Source organism: Megascapheus bottae, chromosome 6, assembly GCF_031878675.1.
Source record: "Megascapheus bottae isolate mThoBot1 chromosome 6, mThoBot2.hap1, whole genome shotgun sequence".
NCBI lineage: Eukaryota > Metazoa > Chordata > Mammalia > Rodentia > Geomyidae > Megascapheus > Megascapheus bottae.
The window spans coordinates 12,284,632-12,307,377 of record NC_143514.1 but is presented as its reverse complement, the minus strand read 5'-3'; the positions used below and the strand labels follow the sequence as shown (position 1 = coordinate 12,307,377).

The 22,746-nt window shown below is 40.0% G+C and overlaps 1 protein-coding gene and 1 pseudogene across 1 annotated transcript in view; one reads left to right on the top strand and one right to left on the bottom strand.

The window, feature by feature from the left end:
* Window positions 1-17,018, bottom strand: part of Agl (amylo-alpha-1,6-glucosidase and 4-alpha-glucanotransferase) — a 69,273-nt gene extending 52,255 nt beyond the window's left edge. Inside the window, exons 1-3 of the mRNA XM_090334257.1 lie at window positions 16,932-17,018; window positions 16,194-16,343; window positions 562-772 (exon numbers count right to left, since the gene is read on the bottom strand). Of these exons, the coding sequence (XP_090190383.1) occupies window positions 562-772; window positions 16,194-16,275 (293 nt within the window). The 5' untranslated portion in view covers window positions 16,276-16,343; window positions 16,932-17,018. The remainder of the gene's footprint in view (window positions 1-561; window positions 773-16,193; window positions 16,344-16,931) is intronic.
* A 4,839-nt stretch (window positions 17,019-21,857) lies between these two features.
* On the top strand, window positions 21,858-22,465 carry LOC150061378 (N-alpha-acetyltransferase 50 pseudogene; annotated as a pseudogene).
* The last annotated feature ends 281 nt before the right edge of the window (window positions 22,466-22,746 follow it).

Sequence of the window (22,746 nt, the reverse complement as noted above, 5' to 3'; positions counted from 1 at the left end):
TTTCTTTCTTGGGCTTTGTCTTTCTTGTCCTTGGGCTTTCCTCAAGACTAGTGTTCAACCACTTGAGCCACAGCATTTCCGGCTTTTTCTGTATATGTGGTACCAAGGAATTGAACCTAGGCTTTATGTGTGCTAGGCAAGCACTGTACCACTAGACCATGCTCCTGGCCCCTAAAATGTTTATTTCTGAGCACATAAGATCATTTTCAAAGTTGCAACAAAACAATTGAAAAACTTATAACCTTTTCCTAATAATTATTATATAATACAATATACATGATTTCCAATACTGCTGTTTTAATGAAAAATAAATATACTGAAGTCTATCAGTAACACAAAGGCACTCGAGTTAATAGTTTCCTATCATCAGCTTATAGGAGAAGAATATTGTATTAAAATTATTGAATTATTGAGTCTGTAATGCCAAATAATAATTTAGAAGAACTATATTATGCTATTCTATTTCTCAAGAAAGCCCTATAAAAACTTCAATGAAATACAGTAACTTCTACAAATTATGTAGCCTCAGGTTGCCTAAAATAAAAAAAAAGAGGGACTTACCCTTGGAGGAAGTGATACTGAAAGGACCCTGACTGTTGCAGGTTAAGTTTGCAGTATTTGTCAGAATCATCTTCTCTTTCTGTTGGATTTTCCCAATCCAGTGAATAGAACTTTTCTCGATTAAATGCTTCTCCAGGAAATGGGTAATTTGTATACACAGTAACTGCTTTCCCCTGCAAAGTTGGGCCCAATCGGAACTGCAGTTCAAACCCTTAAAAAAATAACGTATCTTAATGAATTCATTATATGACTTCAGTTAAAAAGTTGTTTAATTAGAATTACAAAATGGATTTTTTTAACATGAGAAGGGGTATCAATGTTCAATAAGTAATGTACCCACTACCTGATTAATTGTAACTATAACCTCTCTAAACGACAATAAGATACAACTTTAAAAATATGAGTAGTTATGTTTAAAATAAAGCATTAAATGCTGTTTTAGAACTACTCTGAATTTTGATTTTGCTAATTTTTATGTTTTAGCAACAGCACAGAACTGTCTGCTTTGTGTGTGTGTGTGTGTGTGTGTGTGTGCTCACACGTGTGTGCATACCTGCTGGTACTGGAGCTTGAACTCAGAGCCAGAATGTTCTGCTAGTTTTCTTGCTCTAAGCTAGAGCTCTACCAGTTGAGCCACACCTTTACTTAAGGGTTTTTCTTTTTTTTTTGCTAGAAGTAACTGGACATAAGAGTCTCTCATAAGAATCTCTCTGATCAGGCTTGCTTCAAATCTCAATCCTGAGTTCTCAACGTGTTGAGTAGCTAAGATTACAGGTGTGAACCACCAGTGCCCAGCAACCTTCAATTTTTTTTGGGGGGGGGGGCGGGTCCTGGGTTTTGAGCTCAGAATCTGAGCACTGTTCCTGAGCTTTCTCAAGGTAGAGCTCTATCACTTGAGCCACAGCACCACTTCTGGCTTTTTCTATGTATGTGGTACTGAGGAATTGAACACTGGCCTTTGTGCATGCTAGGCAAGCACACTACCACTAGGCCAAACTCCTGGCCCCAATTGTCAACTTTTTAATGCCCATTTTGCTTTCCTTGGAAACAATTCTAAAGGGGATAAAGAGAGAGATACCTAGCTGTCATAGTGAGAGAACTTTCTAGACAGTTGTACTCTGAGTAGAAGTGTTGGTTATACTGAGGTGAAAGGACAGATCAGAATTTGGAGAGCTTGGAGAGACTGAATTGGAGTAAGAGTAAAAGAAGACAACAAAGAGAAGTACACAAAAGTGCTGTAGAAATTTACCTAAGGCGTCTCTGAGTGCATTTAATACTAAGCTATACAGGACCAAAAGTTGCCTTCATGAAGCAAAGCACAACTACTGAAAGTTGAATAATTCACAGAATTCACCTAGGCCTAGAAACCATTCTATTTCTGACCTCCAGAGAGACAAGATCTTGTTAAACCCTTGGAGTATTCATTAGAGATCTAGAAGACTCATGGCTTAAGTAGAAGGGCTGGGATAAGCCAAGAGACCTTTTCTTTACTTTTTTTTTTTTTTAATCAGTCATGGGGCTTGAACTCTAAGCGTAGGCATTGTCCCTGAGTTCTCCGGCTCAAGGCTACCGCCCTACCCCTTGAGCCACAGTGCCACTTCCTAGCTAAGAAACCTTTTCTATCAAGGCTCAAAAAGATCAAGATGATCCAGAGATAAACAATCGCTAAAATAAAACTCACCAGTTTTTCAAAGCAAGAACCACAAGATCCTGAAATATCAAAAGAATATTCACAATGTCCAATATCCAATGAAATCTAAACAGAAATAGTAGTGAGACAGTTACCACACTGACATCTAGGAAAGAGGAAACAGGATAGAAAAAACCTGAGCGGCAGGGGCTTGTTTCACAGACTCATTTCAAGAACCTCAGGAGGCAAGAAATCTAAGTTCTACTCTCAGCTCTGTTACATAACCAGCAATGGGACTTGAGTAGCTCATCATTTTACTTCTCATGGTCCTAGCTTCTTCACCTTGCAGTCAAGAAGATCCTGAAACCTCACTCCAGGTGCCCCAAGAGCAGAGCTATATAAAACCACAGAGAAAACCACCAGGCAATCAATGCCTTTTTTGAAGGGAGAAAATATTTATTTTGGCTCAGTTTCAGAGAGGTTATTACATCAGGACATGGATACTTAGGGGAGCTAGTAGTGCCATTTTTTTCTAACAGCACATGTTTATTCTCTAAGTTTCTGGATCGTATTTGGCAGTTATTTCAAACTTTTTCATTATAATCATTTTCATCTAGTCGTTTTGTGATCAGTGACATTTTGGTGTATGTGTGTGGGGGGGAACACAGTGAAGTGTATCCATATAAGCTAGAGAACTTAGCTGTGTTTTAACTGCTCTAGCCATAATAGCTAACCCTCCCATATTTCTCCCTCCTGACCTCTCTATTTCTAGAGATTAAACAATACAGATAGGCCAATTAATGATCCTACTCTAACATTTCACATACAAAAAGAGTTGGGTATGTTTTACTTTAAATCAAAGGTTAGAAATTAAGCTCAATGAGGTTGGTATGCTGAAGACTGAGATAAGAAAATAAAGAATCAAAACACACAAAGCCTGGCATGGTGGCTCAGGCCTGTAATCCTAGCTAATCAGGAGGCTGAGATCTGAGAATCAAGGTTCAAAGCCAGCCAAGTCACAAAGGGACCTGAGACTCCTATCTCCAATTAACCTCCAGAAAACAGGAAGTGGAGCTTGGCTCAAGGGTAGGATGGAAGCCTTGAGCTGCAGAGCTCAGGGACAGTGCCCAGGCTGTTCAAATTCCACGACCCACCCCCCCCCCCAAAAAAAAAAACAAACAAAACCAACCACATGGTAAGAGTGTGAACTCGTTCAACCACTATGGAAAGCAGTATGGCAGTTCCTCAAATGACTAAACATAGAACTCCCTTATGACCCAGCAATTCCACTACTTAGCATTTACCCAATCGTCCAGAAACAAGGACATAGCTAAATCTACTAGCACAATGATGTTCACTGCAGCACTATTTACCATAGCAAAGATATGGAACCAACTTAGATGCCCCTCAGTTGATGAGTGGATCAACAAGATGTGGTATTTATACACAATGGAATTCTATGCTGCTGTCAGAAAGAACAACATTGCCCCATTTGTAAGGAAATGGACTTAGAAAAAATCATATTAAGTGAAGTAAGCCAGACTCAAAAGAACATAGGCTCAATGGTTTCCCTCATTTGTCATAATCAGTAGAAACCTTGGGCTCTCCTAGCAGACATTTACAATAGAACAAAACCTAGACACACAAGGCCATATAGTATGACGCTACATGAAAGGACCTCCAGGATATAGAAAAGCCATATAATAAGTGGTTGTTGTCCTTAATGTACTATGTTATCTCTCATCTTTTTTGCTGTCCCTTGGTTATCTCATATTGTTACAGCATTTCACCTTGTTATCTGATATATTGTATATATGTGTATTTGGTTATTTGAAATCGGATAGGAGAGGGGGAGAAAGCAAGATGGGGGGGTGAGGGGAGGGAAATGGGGAACAAGACATGAGAAAAGGTATCAATGTATGTGAAGTAATGCACCTTCTATATGGTGAATATAATGTAACCCTTCTATTAATTACAATAAAAATATATGGAAAAAGAATTAAACATAGAAAAAAAAAACCCAATCACAAAAAAAAAAAAACAACACACAAAAAGCTGAGTTAAGTTAAAAGCTAGGATTCTAGCCAGGTCCAGGAGGTTGAGATCTGAGGATCTTGGTTCAAAGCCAGCCGGGGCACTAAAGACTATGAGACTCTTACCTCCAGTTAATCACTAGAAAATGAGAAGTGGTGTTGTGGCTCAGGGATAGGGTGGTAGCCTTGAGCTGAAGAGCTCAGGGACAGCGCCCAGGCCCAGAGTTCAAGACCCATCACACACACACACACACACACACACACACGCTAAAACTCTTTCACCAAATAGCTCTAGTCAAGCTGTGAATGTAAAGAAAAAGTTTTTAAGGGAATTGGAAGTGTTCCTCCTCTGAACACATGCATAAGAAAGCAAAACACATTTATTGTTGACATGAAGAAAGCTTTGGTGATCTGGACAGATTAAATCAGCCATAACACTCCCTTGAACAAGAGCCTTCTCTAGAGCAAAGCCTTAACTCTGTTCAATTCTATTAAATCTGACATGAGGAAGCCATAGAAGCTAGAGGAGCTTGATTCATGACACATATAATTCTAACATAAAGTTCTCAGTTGAAACAGCAGGTGCCAAAGTAGAAGAAGATGAAGTGGTTATTCAATTTAAACTGATGAAAGTAGTTACACTTAACAACCTGTGTTCAATGTAAACAAAACAGCCTGATATTGGAATAGGATGCCATCTGGAAGAAGGCAATGCCTGGCTTCAAGGACAGGATACCTATCTTATTAGTGGATAATGTAGATGGTGATTTTAGGTTGAAACCCATGCTGAATGCCATTCTGAGAATCTGGGGGTCCATAGGAGTTACAGGAAGTCAACTCTGACCATTTACAATATAATTTACTGAATATTTTAGGCTCATGGATGAGACCTACTTCTTGGAAAAAAGAAAGTTCCTTTTAAAAAGTATTGCTCATGGGCAATGTACCTGGTCATCCAAAAATGCTAGGGGAGATGTCTAATGTGATTAATATTATTTTCAAACACAACACAGCATCCATTTTGCAGTTCATTCTACAAGAGGTTTTCTGGCTTTATTATTTTAGAAGGAATCACTGGCAGTCATTCCTCCATTAGCTCTAGGCACAGCAAACAGAAAATCTTCTGGAAAAGATCCACTACTTTACATCATTATTAACAATCATTATTAAGGGAAGGAAGTCAAAATATTCACACAAATAGGAGTTGAGAGAAGTTGATTTCAATCCTCATGGATTGAACCTCCAAAAGGTTAAAGACTTCGTTGGAAGAAATCACTGCAGAAGCAACAGAAACAGGAAGAGGACTAGGATTAGAAATGGAAGCTGAAGAAGATGTAACTGAATTGGTACAATCCCATGACAAAATATTAGTGGCTGAAGAACTGTTTGTAAGGGATGAGCAAAGAAAGTAGTTTCTTGATAGAGAATCTATTCCAATCTTTGTTGAAACAAAGGATTTAAAATATGACATAAACGTCATGGATTGCCAAATACCTGTAATCCTAGCCCCTTAGGAGGCTTAGATATATAAGGATGGTAATTCAAAAACAGCCCTATCAGAAAAGTCCATGAGACTCATCTCCAATAAGCACCAAAAATTCAGAAGTGGCTTAAGTTGGAGATGTCTAGCCTTGAGCAAAAAAACTAAAGGCACCCTGGCCCTGAGTTCAAGCACCAGTACTAGTGTGTATGTACACACACACACACACACACACACACACACACACACACACACACACCCTTCTTGACAAAGCAGTGATGGGATTTGAAAGGAAAGAAGTTCTACTGTGGGTTAAATGCTGTCAAATAGCATCGCAAGCTACAGAGAAATCATTTATGAAAGGAAGTCAATTTGTACAGAAAAGGTCATTATTGTCTTATTTCAAGAAATTGCCAGTCACCCCTATCTTCAGCAACATCAACCCTGAACAGTCAGCAGCCATCAACATCAAGACAAGACCCTCTTCCATTCACATTAAATTATGTTATGACTTACTCAAGACTCAGCTGACCATGAACATTTTTAGCTATAAATTCTTTAATAAGGTACATACATTCTTTAAAGGCATAATTTTACTGCACAAATAACCGACTAGAATAGATATAAATCTGTTATTCATTGAGAAATTAAAAATTTTGTGCACTTTGCTTTATTGGAATATTCTGGGACCCAGGCTCTGCAATAGCTACATTGTTTGCCTCAGACTAGAACTTTATACCTGGTATAAATAACTTCCAAATCAAAGGTTAAGAGAGCTGGTTTTTACTTCCAGAAGATGTTGTAAATAAGTAAGGGGAAAGCTACAGTGATTTCTGTTGTGCTGGATATGATTTAGAGAGAGTTCAGTATAAATGGACGTTTATTTATACATTTTAAAAGTCTGTGTGGCTGGGTGGCAGGGATTCAGGCCTATAATCCTAGCTACTCAGGATTCATGGTTCAAAACCAGACTGGGCAGTAAAGTCCATGAGACTCTTATCTTATCAACTATCAAAAATAAAAAAGGGGGAGTTCAGAAGTGAAGCTGTGGCTCAAGTGGTAGAGTGCTAGTATTGAACATAAAAAACTCAGGGTCTTTCCCTAGGCCCTGAGATCAAGCCTCTCGACTGGCAAAAAAGAAAAAGGAAAAAAAAGTCAGTTTGACACAAGGCAAACCCTGCAGCTGAGCTTATTTATGTATCAGTAAGGTTCACAATTGTTCTTTTATAATTAAATCCTCAGAATGATGCTTGACAGGTGGCAAATTCTTCCACATCACAGTATTAATTATTAAGTGGATAAGATGCTCTGTGAGCAAAAGGCAATAAAAAGACTGTGGGATGCACCCAATTTTCTCAAATCCTGTTAAATGCTTCAATAATCACCAAGGGAAATATAAACTGTTTTCATACTGTAATATGAATAATCCTCATAGAAGTTCTAACATTCCTGGAAAAGGTTATCATGCTGTGACAAGTACTGTTAGCTGTATTTCTAAATTGGGCCAAAATGTGGATGTAAATTTCTTCACAGGAAATAGTTTTAACAAGAAATAAAACATCAAATGATGTTACTAAGTAGCTTTGCAAAAATCTAGAGGCTCATATTTCATACTACCAGTAAACTGAGAATTTCTTTTCCATCTAACGACATATACAAAATCTTTTATAAAAATAATTTAGCATTACTAATGTTTTTCAGCCACTGGGGAAGCAGAGATCAGGAAGATCACAGTTCAAGGCTAGCCCAAGCAAAAAGTTATCAATGCCTGATCTCAATCAATAAGATAGGGTTGTGGTATGGGTCTGTGCTCTCTGAAGCTATAGAGAGAAGGATCGTGGCTGAGTCTCTTGGGCAGAAACAAAAGACCATGCCTGAAATAAAACTCAGGCAGAAAAGAGCTGGAAAAAGCATAAGACCTTGAGTACAACCTAAAAAAAGGGGGGAAATGATGTGTTTGTGCCTATATATATATTTGATAACCTAATTTATGTAGGAATATTTATTATGAAAATAAAACCAGTGATATATAGCCTATATAGAAAGGAAATATATATATATATATATGGATTTTGCCATCACCATATTTATAACAACTAAATAAACTGACCACACCCAATATCTCATAATAGAGAATAATGAAGTAAACTGCAGTACAGCTACAAGCTAGAATACAGTAGAACTTGGTAAACAAGGGTATACAACAGTTCCAAGGAGGGCTACACTGAGGACAAACTGGTTATGACCAGATGCTCAGAGATGAGCATTGTACTACTGTAGATGCAGGATTTGTTTTTCTCATATTACCATTTTTCTACAAATATAAAAATTTTAATTGATCACTTAAATTAAGCACATTGACTTTTACTTGCTTTTTGGGTACCATGTGAGAATACAAACTGTTATATTTGAGCTACCTTATGTTGAGATAGATTGAAAAATAACTGTATAATTAAAACATGAGCTAAAATAGTGACAATCCTGAGTTCAAGCCCCACGACCAACAACAACAAAAAAGTAACAATCCAAGTCATAAATACTTATATCATTATAAGCACAGTTAAATTTATTACTAGGAATAATGGTAACATTTTGAATATGTACAAATGTGAGAAATGATCTGACATTTAAACTGTTCAGTTTACACAAACATTGCTTTTATAATTGCACAAGAACTCAGAGAACTTGTTGTACAAAGGTTAAAACATCTAAAATCTCTAACAGTATTTAGGTCAACAGTTCTTAGCTTTATAAAAAAAAATGTCAATCTCTCAAAGGAACATAGGCTCAATGGTTTCCCTCGTTTGTCATAATCAGTAGAAACCTTGGGCTCTCCCAGCAGAGACTTGCAATAGAACAAAACCCACATACATAAGGCCATATAGTATGACGCTAAATGAAAGGACCTCTAGGATATAGAAACAAAAGCCATATAATGAGTGATTGTTGTCCTTAATGTACTATGTTATCTCTCATCTCTTTTGCTGTCCCTTGGTTATCTCATATTGTTACAGTATCTCACTTTGTTATCTGATTTATTGGATATATTTGTATTTGGTTATTTGAAATTGGATAGGGAAGGGGGGAAAACAAGATGAGGGGTGGGGGTGGGGGGGAGGGAAATGGGGACCAAGACATGAGAGAGGGTATCAATGTATGTGAATTAATGTACCTTCTATCTGGCAAATATAATGTAACCCTTCTATTAATTACAATAAAAATATATGAAAAAAATGACAATCTCAAAATAAATATTTATATAAATATATATGAAATATGTTATATGAATAATGAGACACCAAACTTAAAGTGATAAGATTAAATAGACTATATTTTAATAACTATTTGTATTTATTAATAACTAGGAAAGGTCTTTTACCTCTCATTAAAAGCTAATCCTAATACTGTCAGTGGAAATAAAGTACTTAAATAAATTTTTCTTTTGTTCTGTGACCAGGACTTGAACTCAGTACCTGATACTTTTGCTTATCAACTAGTACTCTACCAACTGAGCCATGACTCCAACTCTAATTCCATTATTTTTTAAAACCATTTTGATTTAATATTTTTTGACAAAGTGATTCAAAGAGTCCAAGTTCTGGTTATTTAAGTAATTGGTTTTAAGTTTCAAAGATACAAAAATACCACACAAAAACAACCAAGTCTAAATGAAAGAAGTTTTTAGTGAGTATATTTATTAAATCATAGCATTAATTTTTCAACCCCATTAAATTATGTAAAGACTTTTTGGCTGAAATGTGCCTAGTTAAATGTCTACTTTCTTGACATGAAACAGGTTTTAACAAGTTAATAAGAAGATGTTTTATATTTATACATTAAACTAATTATTTCTAAACCAACAAAAATCTTTACATTGAAGATTTCATACAAATTAGAACGTCCTTTCTAACTTTCTAAAGTGATGTGATTCACTTGGATATAAAATCATATGATAGGGCTGGCAGAGTGGCCTAGTGGTAGAGTGTCTGTCTAGCATGCACAAAGCCCTAGGTTTGATTCCTCAGTATCACATACCAAAAAAAGCCAGAAGAGGTGCTGTGGCTCAAGTGGTAGGGCTCTAGTTTTGAGAAAGCCCAAGGACAGTGCTCAGGCCCTGAGTTTAAGCCTCAGGGTTGGAAAAAAAATCATATAATAATAAAAATACATTAAAAAAAACTTTTAAGCCTTTGCAAAGGAAACTATATCCAGATGACAGCTGTTGCTGCAAACAAGCTTTTGTTAGAATATAGTCACATTTCCGAATTCATGCTGCAATGACAATTCATGATGCAACAATGGCAATGAGCAACAACAGTGCATGGCCTACAAATCTCCAAAAATCTCCTATCTGAAATCTTCTAAACAAGCAAACACTATGCCAAACTCTGTTCTGCAGCACCAGTTTCCTTCAAGGAAACACATCACAATGTCAAATCACCTTTAGTTCAAAGAGTAAAATAAAGTGTGTTTTATTTTACTGACAGTATTTTCTGAGTATCACAGTATGGAAGGGTTACTTGTTACTCTTGAGAGAGGACAAATCGTGAAGGTCAAATCTCCAAGAGCACATTCCCACTCAACTTTTAAGTTGAACAGTTTTGAAGAAGTGAAAGAGATGTGTGTGGTTATTCTTTCAGTGGTCACAAGGTTTTAGATTCTATGTTGCAAATATTTATATTTTTCTGTGGTACTAGGGCCCTTTGCAGGCTAAGCAGATGCCTTCTCACTTATCTATGCCCCCAGCCTCTATTGTTTAATGTAACTTGTGCCTCTACTTAACCTGGCTTAGGGAAAGGTGCAAACATGACAACTTTGTGCCAGCAAACAAGTGAGGCTTGGATTCCACATCTAAACTTCCATTCCCCCACTCACGAAGTTCACTCTTATTGCTTTTAATGTATCTGCCACAAGCATCAAGTCCATTCATACAGCAGTAAAACTGAATTATTTAAAACCCAAACCAAAACAATATAAAAGTCTGTATTTCCTACCTTCATTTCCAGTATGGATAGCATCATTTTAGATCTCTAATTTAGTGCACAGAAATTTAAAGTTTTATATGCAGTAAATAAAATGTCAGAACATCTAGAATATGTCAGATTTCTACAATTAGCCAGTTAGTCTGCTAAAATTAGCTTAGGTCATAGCGTGGTCATGGCGTGGCTATCCTATTCCTCTAGCTAACACTAGGAGGATGAGCAGAACGTCTTATAGACAACTGTAAATTATAGTTCTTCTTACTGCTCAATTTATAGAAACTCACGCTCTTAGTTAAAGACAGTATTTTAGTTAAACAATTACAAGTCTGACACCTATAAAAGACTGAAGAATTCTAAATTTATTTTTTATTATTCTGGCATGTAATGAGACATAGAACAATGAACACTGATTTTGTCAGAAAAAAAATCTAGTCTTCTACTCATTGAATTAGAAAAGTCTATAGAGATATCACTCTTGATAAAGAATTCTTTCAGAGGATAAAAGGAAAAGAAAGAGAGGCATTCCTGATCAATTGCATATAAAGAACCCAAAATTACTTGAATTTTTTCATTTAATTGATCACTAATTCCCATGAATTATGTCCCATTTTCCAACTCAGCTATCATTACTTATCCTTAATCAGATCTTTGTGTGCACACACGCATGCATGTGTGTGTGTGTGTGTGTTTGTGCCATGCCAGACTGGGGCTCGAACTTAGGGTCTTGAGCTCTTGTGGCTTTTTTACTGAAGGCTGGCCCTTTATCACTTGAAGCACATCTCCTACCCTGCTTTTTGCTGTACATTAGAGATTCTAGAGTCTCACTGATTTGTCTGCCTGGACTGACTCTGAACTGCAATTCTCAGATTACAGGCTCCAGAGTAGCTAGGATTACAGGTTGAAACCAATGGCACCTAGCTCATTTTAAAAGAATAGTCTCAATGATTTACTGTCTCATCATTGTCTTCACTCTCCAATTTATTATAACTTATTCCATAATATATAATTTATAGATGTATATATTTTAAATAACTACAAATTACCTTCTAAAATAATATGATCACTTCATTACTATATAAAAAGTGACATCCCTATTTATAGCACTTGGATGGACTAACACCTAGCCAGTGTCCTCTTCAAGCATATGAAATCTTTATATCTTTGAGTTTCACACAGCTTAGATGAATTTACAATTTTGGCTAGTTTTACAGGAGTTTCAGGAGTCAATCAGCAAATATAGACTAACTGGTGCACATTGTACTCAGTTTGTAAGACTGTCCCTGTCTTTAGAGATCTTAAACTACATTTGAGACAAGGTAGCACTGACACGCTTTAGACACTGCTCACTGGAAATCAAAGAAAGGATATAATGAAAAGGAAGGAGAGACTTCAAGCAAGTTCAGTTGGAAGTTTAACACACAGAATGGTAAAAGGATTTAACAAATACAGAAGACTCTGACAAAAGTTGGTAGTAAGGACAAGCACAAGGAAAATCAGCAGGGAAGGAATTAGCAGGAATGACTAAGGGAACCTAAGGATAACGATTTAACATACTAAAGAACAATAAAATTCAGTCTTGGCTAGGGAAGATGGAGACCCATTACAACATCTAAAAAGCCAAGCAGACATGTGAAATGCAATTTTATAAATACCAAACAATAAAAGGAAAGAAATTGTACAAAAAATTATTTGGGGGACCGGGAGCATAGCCTAGTGGTAGAGTGCTTTTCTCGCATGCACAAAGCCCTGGGTTCAATTTTTCTGTCTCATATACACAGAAAAAGCTGGAAGTAGTGCTGTGGCTCAAGTGGCAGAGCACTAGCTTTGAGCAAAAAGTGTCCAAGGACAGTGCCTAAGCCCTGAGTTCAAGCCCCAGAACAAAAAACAAATTATTTGGGCATCTGTGTTTGATCTTATAGAAAAGATGGAGATACTCAGGAAGAAATTATAGAGTTTAGAAAGATGACAAAGAAAATAAATTCCAAAAGACTAAGCAATGATGAAGATAGAGACTCACTAAAATAAACAGGAAGCTTGGAAAGCATTAAAGCTTAGGATAGTTTTGAACATGGTAGATTTATGCATAATCAAACAGAACTAAGCCAAGGCCATCCTACTACACAGTGTCAAAAGGAAGCAAAGATCCTGGGTGGGACTAGAAGTCAGAGTAATCTGTCAACCAGTGCCTTGTATTGAAGGCTTTATCACTAGGAAGCTATACATTTTTAATTTTGAGCCTCAAAATTAAATTTATAGAAGAGCAGAATACTTTCACATTATAATGTGAATATACATATATATGTATATATACACTATACAAACAGACACACACACATTATATGTATGTATGTATCTCCAATTAACCTCTAGAAAATGGGATATAGGGATTGGTTCAAGGGTAGGGTGGTAGCCTTGAGCTGAAGAGCTCAAGGACAGTGCCTAGGCTGAGTTCAAGCCCCAGGATCCACCAAAAAAAAAAAAAAAAAAGAAAGAAAGTGAAGTTCAAAGCTCCTCTTCCCCTTTCTTAAAATTCCTTAGCATAGAAGCAACAGCAGAGGTCAGGAGAATGCATTATTCTCTAAGAGTAAGAAAGGAATTCCTAGCAGATACTCACAATGAATTAAAATGGGAAGAACGCCTAGTGAGAAACAGCAAGCTGACCAGAATACTCCAGAAGGTAGGTGGAGAAAAAATCAAAACCCCGGAAGTGTAGAGTCAGGAAAGCCAAAAATGGAATTAGTACTTAGTAATCTCAAATGCTCAAGTTAGAAGAGGAAGCGATGGGCTGGTGATAACACATTAGATTAAATGGCTGAAATTTCTTTAAAAATTTCACTTTTAGCTAGGGATCAGTAGCTGACTCCTGTAATCCTACTGGCTATTCTTGAGATGTGAGGGTTGTGCTTTGAAGCCAGCCCAGGCAGAAAAGTTCATGAGACTTTTATCTCTAATTCAACCAGCAAGAATGCCAGAAATGGATCTATGACTCAAGTGGTAATTTCTAGCCTTGAGCCACCTAAAAAAGTTAAGACATAGTATCCAAGCCCCGAATTCGAGCCCCAGGAATGTGACAAAAAAAAAGAAAAAAAATTAAAAAACAACCCTTTTAAAACATTAGAACAATCACACCTACAATCCTAGCTACTCGGGAGGCTGATGTCTGAGGATCTCAGTTCAAAGTCAGCCTGGGCACTAAAGTCCATGAGACTCTTTATCTCCAGTTACCCACTTGAAAAGAGGAAGTGGGGCTGTGGCTCAAGGGTAGGGCAGTAGCCTAGAGCTGAATAGGTCAGGGACAGCACTCAGGCCCAGAGTTCAAGCCCCATGACCCCACCCCCTAAAAAAATTAAAGCAATAAAAAAAAAAAACTTGCCAGCCGGGTGCAGTGGCTGTAATCCTAGCTACTCAAGAGGCTGAGATCTGAGGATCAAGATTCAAAGCTAGCCTTGGCACAAAAGGACCTGAGACTCTTATCTCCAACTAACCCCTAGAAAATGGGAAGTGGGGCTTGGCTCAAGGGTAGGGTAGTAGCCTTGAGCAGAAAAGCTCAGGGACAGCACCTAGGCCCAGGGGTAGGGTGGTAGCCTTGGGCGGAAGAGCTCAAGGACAGTGCCTAGGCCAAGTTTAAGCCCCAAGAACCACAAAAACAAAAAAACAAAACTTTCCTTCAAAATATTCATCAATATACATTTGGTACATACATAAGGGTAACTGCATTTTGCTTTTCCTATATTAAACTTTGATTTCACAAGTTATATTTACATAAATGTGAAATGTTTTTCAGCACTGAAAATGACAAAGCTTAAGAATATGAAGCATCTACTAATTTGTCTTATAAGAGTACAGTTCCCAAAGCCAGGTGTGGTGGCTCACATAACTGGATCAGTGTTTTGTATTTCTTTTCTGTAATCTTTTTTTTTTTACTGATTCATAGTCCAATAGGAAAAAAATGTGCTATAAAGGCAGTACTAGCCAGATGCCATGGCTTACGCCTGTAATCCTAGCTACTCAGGAGGCAGAGATCTGGGATGATCAAGGTTCAATGCCAGCCCAGGCACAAAAGGACCAGAGACTCTTATCTCCAACTAACCTCTAGAAAATGGGATGTGGGGCTTGGTTCAAGGGTAGGGCAGTAGGCTTGAGCTGAAGAGCTCAGGGACAGTGTCCAGGCCGAGTTCAAACCCCATGGCCCACACAAAAAAAGGCAGTACTTCAAAACAAATTATATATATATGATCTATGAGCTATGTTAATTTTACATAAAATGGCCAGCCTCCTGATTACATATGTTGTTTGTAGGTTCTCTTTATTTGTTTTTTTCATTGGGAGTGGAATTCAGGGTTTTTCTGTACAGATGTTCTACAACTGAGCCCCTAGCTTGTAGCTTCTGTCTTTTTTTGTGTGATTGTGTATTTCTGTGTGTGTGTGTGTATGTGTGTGTGTGTAGTCACTGGGTCTTGAACTCAGGATCTATGCACTGTCTCTTGGCTTTTTCACTCAAAACTAGGACTTTAGGGGCCGGGAGTTTGGCCTAGTGGTAGAGTGCTTGCCTAGCATGCACTAAGACTTGGGTTCGATTCCTCGGTACCACATACATAGAAAAAAAAAAAACTAGGACTTTGTCACTTGAGTGACAGTTCTATTTGTGGCTTTTTCGTGGTTAACTGGACATGAGTCTCATAGATGTTCCTGCTTTGGCTGGCTTTGAACTATGGTTTCCGATCTCAGCCTACTAAGTAGCTAGAATTACAGGCTTGAGCCACCAGTACCCAGGGCAGGTTCTATCTTCAGAGGTAGTTAGCACTCAAAGAAAAATGAATTATAATTTATCCTTGTTCTAACATAACAGATAGAAACTATTTTTTAACTAAAATCAGTCTTCATTAATAATACTGTGGAACACAGGACTGTCTTGGCACAGATCAAGTTTCAGAAAGATCCTAGGAACTTTTAGCACTGTCCTTGGGCTTTTTGCTCAAGGCTAGCACTCTACCATTTGAGCCACAGCACCACTTCTGGCCTTTTTTATGTAAGTGGTACCCAGGAATAAGCACTCTACCACTATACCAAACTCCTGATTCCAGATTCTAGGAACTTTTTTTTTGTGGGTCATGGGGCTTGAACTCAGCCTGGGCACTGTCCCTGAACTCTTCAGCGCAAGGCTACCACCCTACCCTTGAGCCGAGCCCCACTTCCCTTTTTCTTGAGGTTAATTGGAGTCTCAGGTCCTTTTGTGCCTGGGGTGGCTTTAAACCTTGATCATCAGATCTCAGCCTCCTGAGTAGCTAGGATTACAGGAGCCGCCTTGCCGGCTCCTAGGAGCTTTTATCTAACTTTTTACAAAATGGTTTTTGTTTGTTTTTGGTAATGGTTTGGGGGCTTAATTCAGGACCTCACTCACCTTAGGCACATACCCTTATTATCCCAGTGTCAAATAAAAAAATATAACTGCCTATCACAGGATTAAAAAAAAAATTAAGACACAAATGAGTGAAGAACTTGCTACTGACCTTGCTCAAGCCTGAAGAGCGTCTTCTCCAGCTTTTCCATGTCGTTCAGTATTAAAATGCGAATCTGTTTACTGTGTCCCATTTTGGCTTCTGGAAGGCTTGAACTCTTTCTGGAGAATTAACAGAACTTCAGAATCGAATGACTTACCCCTGTGAAACAACAACAACAACAAAAATTGCAGAAGAAAAGAAAAGAATGTTTAAGCTCAATTTTCCAGGGCTGACTGAGAGGCACTTACATGTTCAAGACAGGCTTTTGTTTTTGTTTTTTAACCTAACAGAGCAATGACAAAGAATGACTTAAAAAATAAGATCCGAGAAGGAAAATGAATAGTCGTTTCCCTCCACTTGGAACCCAATAAAGAAGGATGAAACACACACACACAAAAATATACATGTATACGCATTCAGATAGCTGTGTATAGAACTGTCGATTCTTATACTCAAGGCAGAACCGCCCGTCAAGAGGCTAAAGCATTCTCGGAGAAAAGCAAGGCATTCGGGAAAGCCTGGAGCCGGGGATGGGAAAATTCCCCGGTCCCAAGCCAAATGGCGCTGCCGTCTCCAAGTGGCATTTCTGCTTACGGAGGATAACAGGTGGGAGGTCGCCCCGTTCCCAAATTCGGGTGTACGCCGCCCGCGGGGAGCGGCGGGCGCGGGGAGGCAGCTGTTGCCCGGGGACGGACGTGGGGCGCCCTGGACGAGCTATACATAGCCAGAGGCATTCCCGGCACTTACGGCGGGACGCGGCACGGGGACCGGGCCCCTCAGCTCCGAGGCCGCAGCGCTGGGCCCGAAGGAGGCGAACCACGGCTGGCTGGCCGCCGCTCCAGCAAGGGCCGGGGGAGGGCGGGTGGGACACGGCCGTGAAGGGCAAAGGGCGGGCCGACCGTCCCGGCGGCGGATGAGTGACAGCCAGGGAACACCCTCGAGGCCCCGCCCAGTGCGGGTCCCGGAAGTAGGCCCGGAACTCTCCGGGCGGCGCTCGCTCGCGCCCTAGGGGACGTGAACTGTGTCTCTTGCCCCACTTCCGGCTCGCGGGGGGGGGGGGGGGGGGGGGGGGGGGCGTCCACTAAAGTGTCGCGAGAGTGTGGTCACCGTGGAGTTGTACGGTGGGCTGTTCTGCCCCGGGGGCGGGGAGGAGGCGGCGGCTGCCAATGGAGTCAGGGGCTGTCCTCGACCCCAGGGCCTGTCCGGCATCCCGGAGGAATATTACCATCCCGGGGCTCCTGAGTTAGGTCGAGCTGCTTAATGGGATCATTTTGTAGGAAAAGTGCATGGTGGGAGGCAACAACCTGGCTCCGGGGCCTCGTCTGTGACAGTGTGCTTTGTTTTTGTTATTGTTGTTGTTATGATTATTACTGTCATCATTATTATTTTGTGTGTGCCGGTACTGGGGCTTGAACTCAACACCTTGAGCCCTTTCTTGCCTCACCCCCCCCCCCTTTTTCTTCCCCTCAAAGCTGGTGCCGACCCCTGGAGCCACAACTCCACTTCTGGAGTTTTGCTGGTGGCTTTGGACCTCCATCCTCAGATTTCAGTTCTCAGTGACTCGGATTGCAGGCTCGTTTTGATTCCTATTTAGGTGTGCCACAAGGTTTTTGAAACTTCATTTTCCCAGAGTCTAAACTAAGGGGCCTGGCCCAAGCTCTGACAGACTGTCCCACAGGAGTTCACTTTCTGCGGAAGGATCGGGGCACATCTTGCTGCAGGTGACACAGTTACACGAATGGGTGAGGTATGCGCAGTCTCCACCCAATAGGCAGTGCAAGTGCCACTAGTATCACCGAAGGATAGACCCCTACCCTATTTCCCCCCACCCCCGTGCATACCATGTCAGGCAAAACCCCAGATAGGCACAGACATACTTGACACAGAGAGGGCAATACTCCCCAGCCTAACTGTAGACATTCCATAGTGGCCTACCGTCTAGGGAACTGTGAGGCCCAGCTGTGAGACCAGGAAAGGAATAAGAGGTTACAAGACTGAGAACTGGACCCTGAGAAGGCCAAACCGGCAAAACAGACGTAGAGCTGTTTGAACATTGAAAAGACCCTGGATAAAGGAATCAGTTGTCATTATACTTACCTAGTTCTCTGCCTACCTCTGCAGTCACCTCCCCTGTTTCTAACTCAACATGTCTCCTTGCTCAGACCCCCATAAAAAACCTAACCAGTCCAATCCCTTGCACAACCTCCAGTTCCATAGGAAGGTTCCCCACCTGCCCTCCCCCTTCCCGCTGTTCTTCAATCAACACTCCTCCCCTATGGAAGATCATGTCCAGCCTGTTTCCTTCCTTTCTCCTCTATTTTCCTAATACAATGTCCAATTGTACCTGGCCAGACCTAAAGATTGTCTGAGACTAAGCTTGGGTGCATCTGAGGCCAGATAGGCAGGATAGTGTAGAAGCCTAAGAAGCTTTAATACCTGAGGGAAAAGGAACCTCTCCATTTTTTTTTCAGGCTAGTTGAAGTACCTTAAATAGTCATAATAGATTGGATGGAAGGGTCTAGGTTAAATTATTGGAGTGTAGGGAAGTTTGTGGAATTGCAGGTAGGTCAAAGAAGGTTGATAGGTTAAACACAAAACAGTAGATTCCTGAAAATGGTTAGATGCCAGTGATCCAAAACTGAGTTGGAGAACCCACAGCGCCTACAGACGTATCGGGACAGAGGCTGTAGCAACCGGCAGCCAATGCCCTCAAGGAGTCCCTGTGTTTCATTAGTGGTGAGAGACAGATAAGCACAGTAGAGAATAATAAGTTGTAAGAAGTAAAGCAGGGAAGTATGGGGAAAAAAGGGAGAAAGAGTGATTTGTAATTCTAAATACAATGATCAGCAGAACTAGGAGAAAGCAGATGCCAGCATAGAGGGTATATGCAGGTATAGGAAGTGCACAGGCCCCTGTGGCCTGGCCTCCATAGTGAATTGAAGAAGGCCACTGTGGCGGGTGACGAGATGGGTAAAAGATGAGACAGGCTGGGTGGTCAAGTCTTGTAAGGTTTTGGACATTACAGGATCTGGACTTTGACTCTGGGGAGAAGAAAGCTGTTAGATTTTGGATTTAAAACAATTCCTCTCAAGTCTATGAGGAACAATTGGACAGAGTAGAAGGTGTGTCAAGGAAGGGGCAAGAAGCCCATTTAGAAAGAAAAAGAAGTGTGTATTGTGGACCTGAGCACGTGAAGGGACCATATAGCTGTGGAGTGGTGAGAAGGTAGTGCATCCTGCGTGTCTTTTGAAGCTGCTGCCTATAGAATTTACTCCTGGGGAGAAGAGAATGGAGGATGATTTCAAGGTGTTAATCCTGAAGGACTGCCCAAGCACTGCTCAGTGGAAATATTAAGAGTCATGTTGTGAAAAAAAGATTATATGTATGCCTGCCTTGGGCCTGTCCCATTCCACAGCCCCTTCCAGTCTCAGTCTCTCTGTGGCCCTCCAGTTGATTGCTCCTCTTCAGAGCATCCAAACTGATCACTTCCAGAGGTCCTACCCCCAAGTGACACTTTCAACTAAACCTAAAGTGTAAAATAGACTGAGGACACACATTTCTTTAGTAGTGCTTGATTTCATTAAGATGTGTGTAGCGACTGGTCTTCATTTTGGAAATTTCATGTGAAATTAAATGAAGAACTGTAAGTATAGAATCATGATGTAATAGGGCTTGTCTCTACCCTTTACAAGCAATATGGCAGGTGGCTTTTGTTTTGGTGGGGGGGATAAGGGATGATGTACAGAGGGTTACAGTTACAGAAGTAACTACATTTCTTGTTGAACTTCGTTATTTCCCACCTCCTTGTTTCCTGGTGGGTGGCTTTAAAAAAAAAAAAAAGCAAAGTCACCTAACTGTGCTATCTGTAAAGTTCTTAGAAAGTGAATACATTTGCAGTCAAGAGCGTGTGTATGTTTTCTGAAAGGATAGGATATAAGTTCTTTTCCTGTGATACTGATATATGGATCTGAAATGGTTGGGACTGCCTTATGTAACTTTTATACTCTTCAGTGTTTTCTGGTTTTGTGTTTTGGGAGTTTTTTCTGCCTACCCTGCAACTTGAGCTCAGAGCCTAAGCTGCTTTTTGCTCAATGAAAACTAGCACTCTACTACTTGAACCACAGCTCCACTTCCAGATTTTTTTTGGTAGTTTTTAGTGGAGATTAAAGTCTCAGATACCAACCTCAGATCTCAGCTTCCTGAGTAGCCAAAAGGCATTAGCTGTTGATGCCTGGCTTGTTTGTTAATTAATTAATTTTTATTTATTTATTGTGGGTCATGGGGCTTGAGCTCAGCCTGGGTACTGTCCTTCAGCTCTTCAGCTCAAGGCTACCACCCTACCACTGGGCCTGGGCACTGTCCCTGAGCACTTTAGCTCATGACTACCACCCTACCCTTGAGCCAAGCCCCACTTCCCGTTTTCTAGTGGTTAATTGGAGATAAGAATCTCAGGTCCTTTTGTGCCCAGGCTGGCGTTGAACCTTGATCCTCAGATCTCAACCTCCTGAGTAGCTAGGATTACAGGTGTGAGCCACCGCTCCCGGCTTGTTTGTTATTTTAGAGATATAGTCTTGCTAAGTCTCAAAAGCAGTAACTGGAAGTGCTCTTGAATTGGCTTCTGTACTGTTGGGATTACAGGTATGTTCTACCATGACTGACTTCACTCTTGTGTATTTTCTGTGTCTTTTATTCTGTAGTGACATAAACGAATATAACACTCTACTTTTGTTTTTACAGAAGCTTATGCTCTCAAAGTCCCTTTTAAACTTAGTATTTTGTTCTGCTTTGTTGTAATCTCCAGACAGAGCCAATAAAAAGAAAAAGGAAAGATAGGAAAAAAGAATACAGTTGAAGTCAGAGAAATAGAAGAACCTAAATACAGTTGTAAAATATACAGGAAATGAGAGACAGGCTTTCTGAAATGGACATAGTTTACTTTTTTCCATATATTTTTTATTGTAATTAATAGAAGGGTTACATTATATTCACCAGATAGAAGGTGCATTACTTCACAAATATTTATACCCTTTCTCATGTTTTGGTCCCCATTTCCCTCCCTCCATCCCCCCCTTTTTTTTGTAATGAACTTTAGAGGCAAATGTTATCACCTGTCTGAACTACAGTACACAGATTCATTCATAAGAGAGAACACAAATCAGGAGCATGTGAAGGGCCAAGGTATGAAAGTCAGATGAATTGGTCTGCAGAATAGCACTTAGCTTTTAATAAATAATAGCTTAATAAATGAGTGACCTCTAGCTTTCTCTGTGGGCTCAAAGATTGTGTCCAGAAAAAAGACAATGAGGAGGGGGCCCAAAGGTTTAATCTGTGAAGAAGGGATGAAAGGATAAATTCAGAGTCTCCTCTCATGTCACAGAAAACAGAAAGGACCATGGACCTGTGGGAGAAAGGCTCTAGGCTGAAGAAATAAGACTGAAAGGGTCAGTCAGCATATAACGAATATTGATTAGAAAATGCACTGAGATGTACAGATAAAGATGATTGCATTTCTATTCAAAACAAAGCTCCAGGCAGGTCTGGCTGGCAGGGATGGCAGGCGGAAACTGAGTGCCCTGGGTGTGCAAGGGTAGAGAAGCTGGTGGGGTTTAATGGCCCATTGTGAGGGCTTGGGTGGTGAGGACGATGGTGTGGAGAGTGCAACAGGCAGGAAAGATGAAAAGGCCCATTATTCTGGGAGATGTGATACCACACAATACTAAACAGTTGAAGATTCTGAACCCAGTCATCTTCCCGGTCAGCTACAAGGACAAGTTCTACAGGGATGTGGTGGAGGTTGGTGAGCTAGCAAAACTTGCCCTTTTCAATGATAGAGCTGTCAGTGCAGCATGCTGAAGCGTGGATCATTCACAGAATCAGAAGAGACTTTACACCATGACACTAGTATGTCTTGACCTTACCAAAGACTAGGAATAGGAACAAAAATGTTAAATCATGTCTTAAACATCTGTGAAAAAGGCAGCCCTTTCGACAATATCTAGCTGTGTGTCCAGATCTGTAATGAATCAGGAAGTTTGGCTTTGAGATTACTGAGACAAAGAAGAACTATAAGAGGATAGAGTGTGCAGATGCTCACAGGCTTCAGAAAAAACCTCCAAGTCCCCTCTCTTCAGAACGCAGATATGCACAAGACAACTAAACAAACTTTATATGGACTTTCTTGCACTTGCTTGTCGCCAAATGAAAGAGGCCCATTGATTCCCCCCTTCTTAAGTTTCTCCCTCATTCTTGTTTTTCTTGCTTTTCTTTCTTCTAAAAGTTGAATACTTTCACAGACTTTTTTTTTTAAATCACCTTTGGATTGGTTCAGTTCTCTTATTGTTGGTGAAGGAAGAAGGTAGATCTGTTTTGTTTCAGTTAATAAGATATACTGTCCTCAAAATTTGAGTATCAGATGACTTGAAAATTGTTAGCTGATTTTATGTTCTGCTTTCATTTTGAAGGGTAGAGCCTACAAATATTGTTGATCTCAAAAGATAAAATGAAGCAGTAACAACATCTTATTTGTGAATTCATAGACAAATATAGTGTATTTTGGGTACTT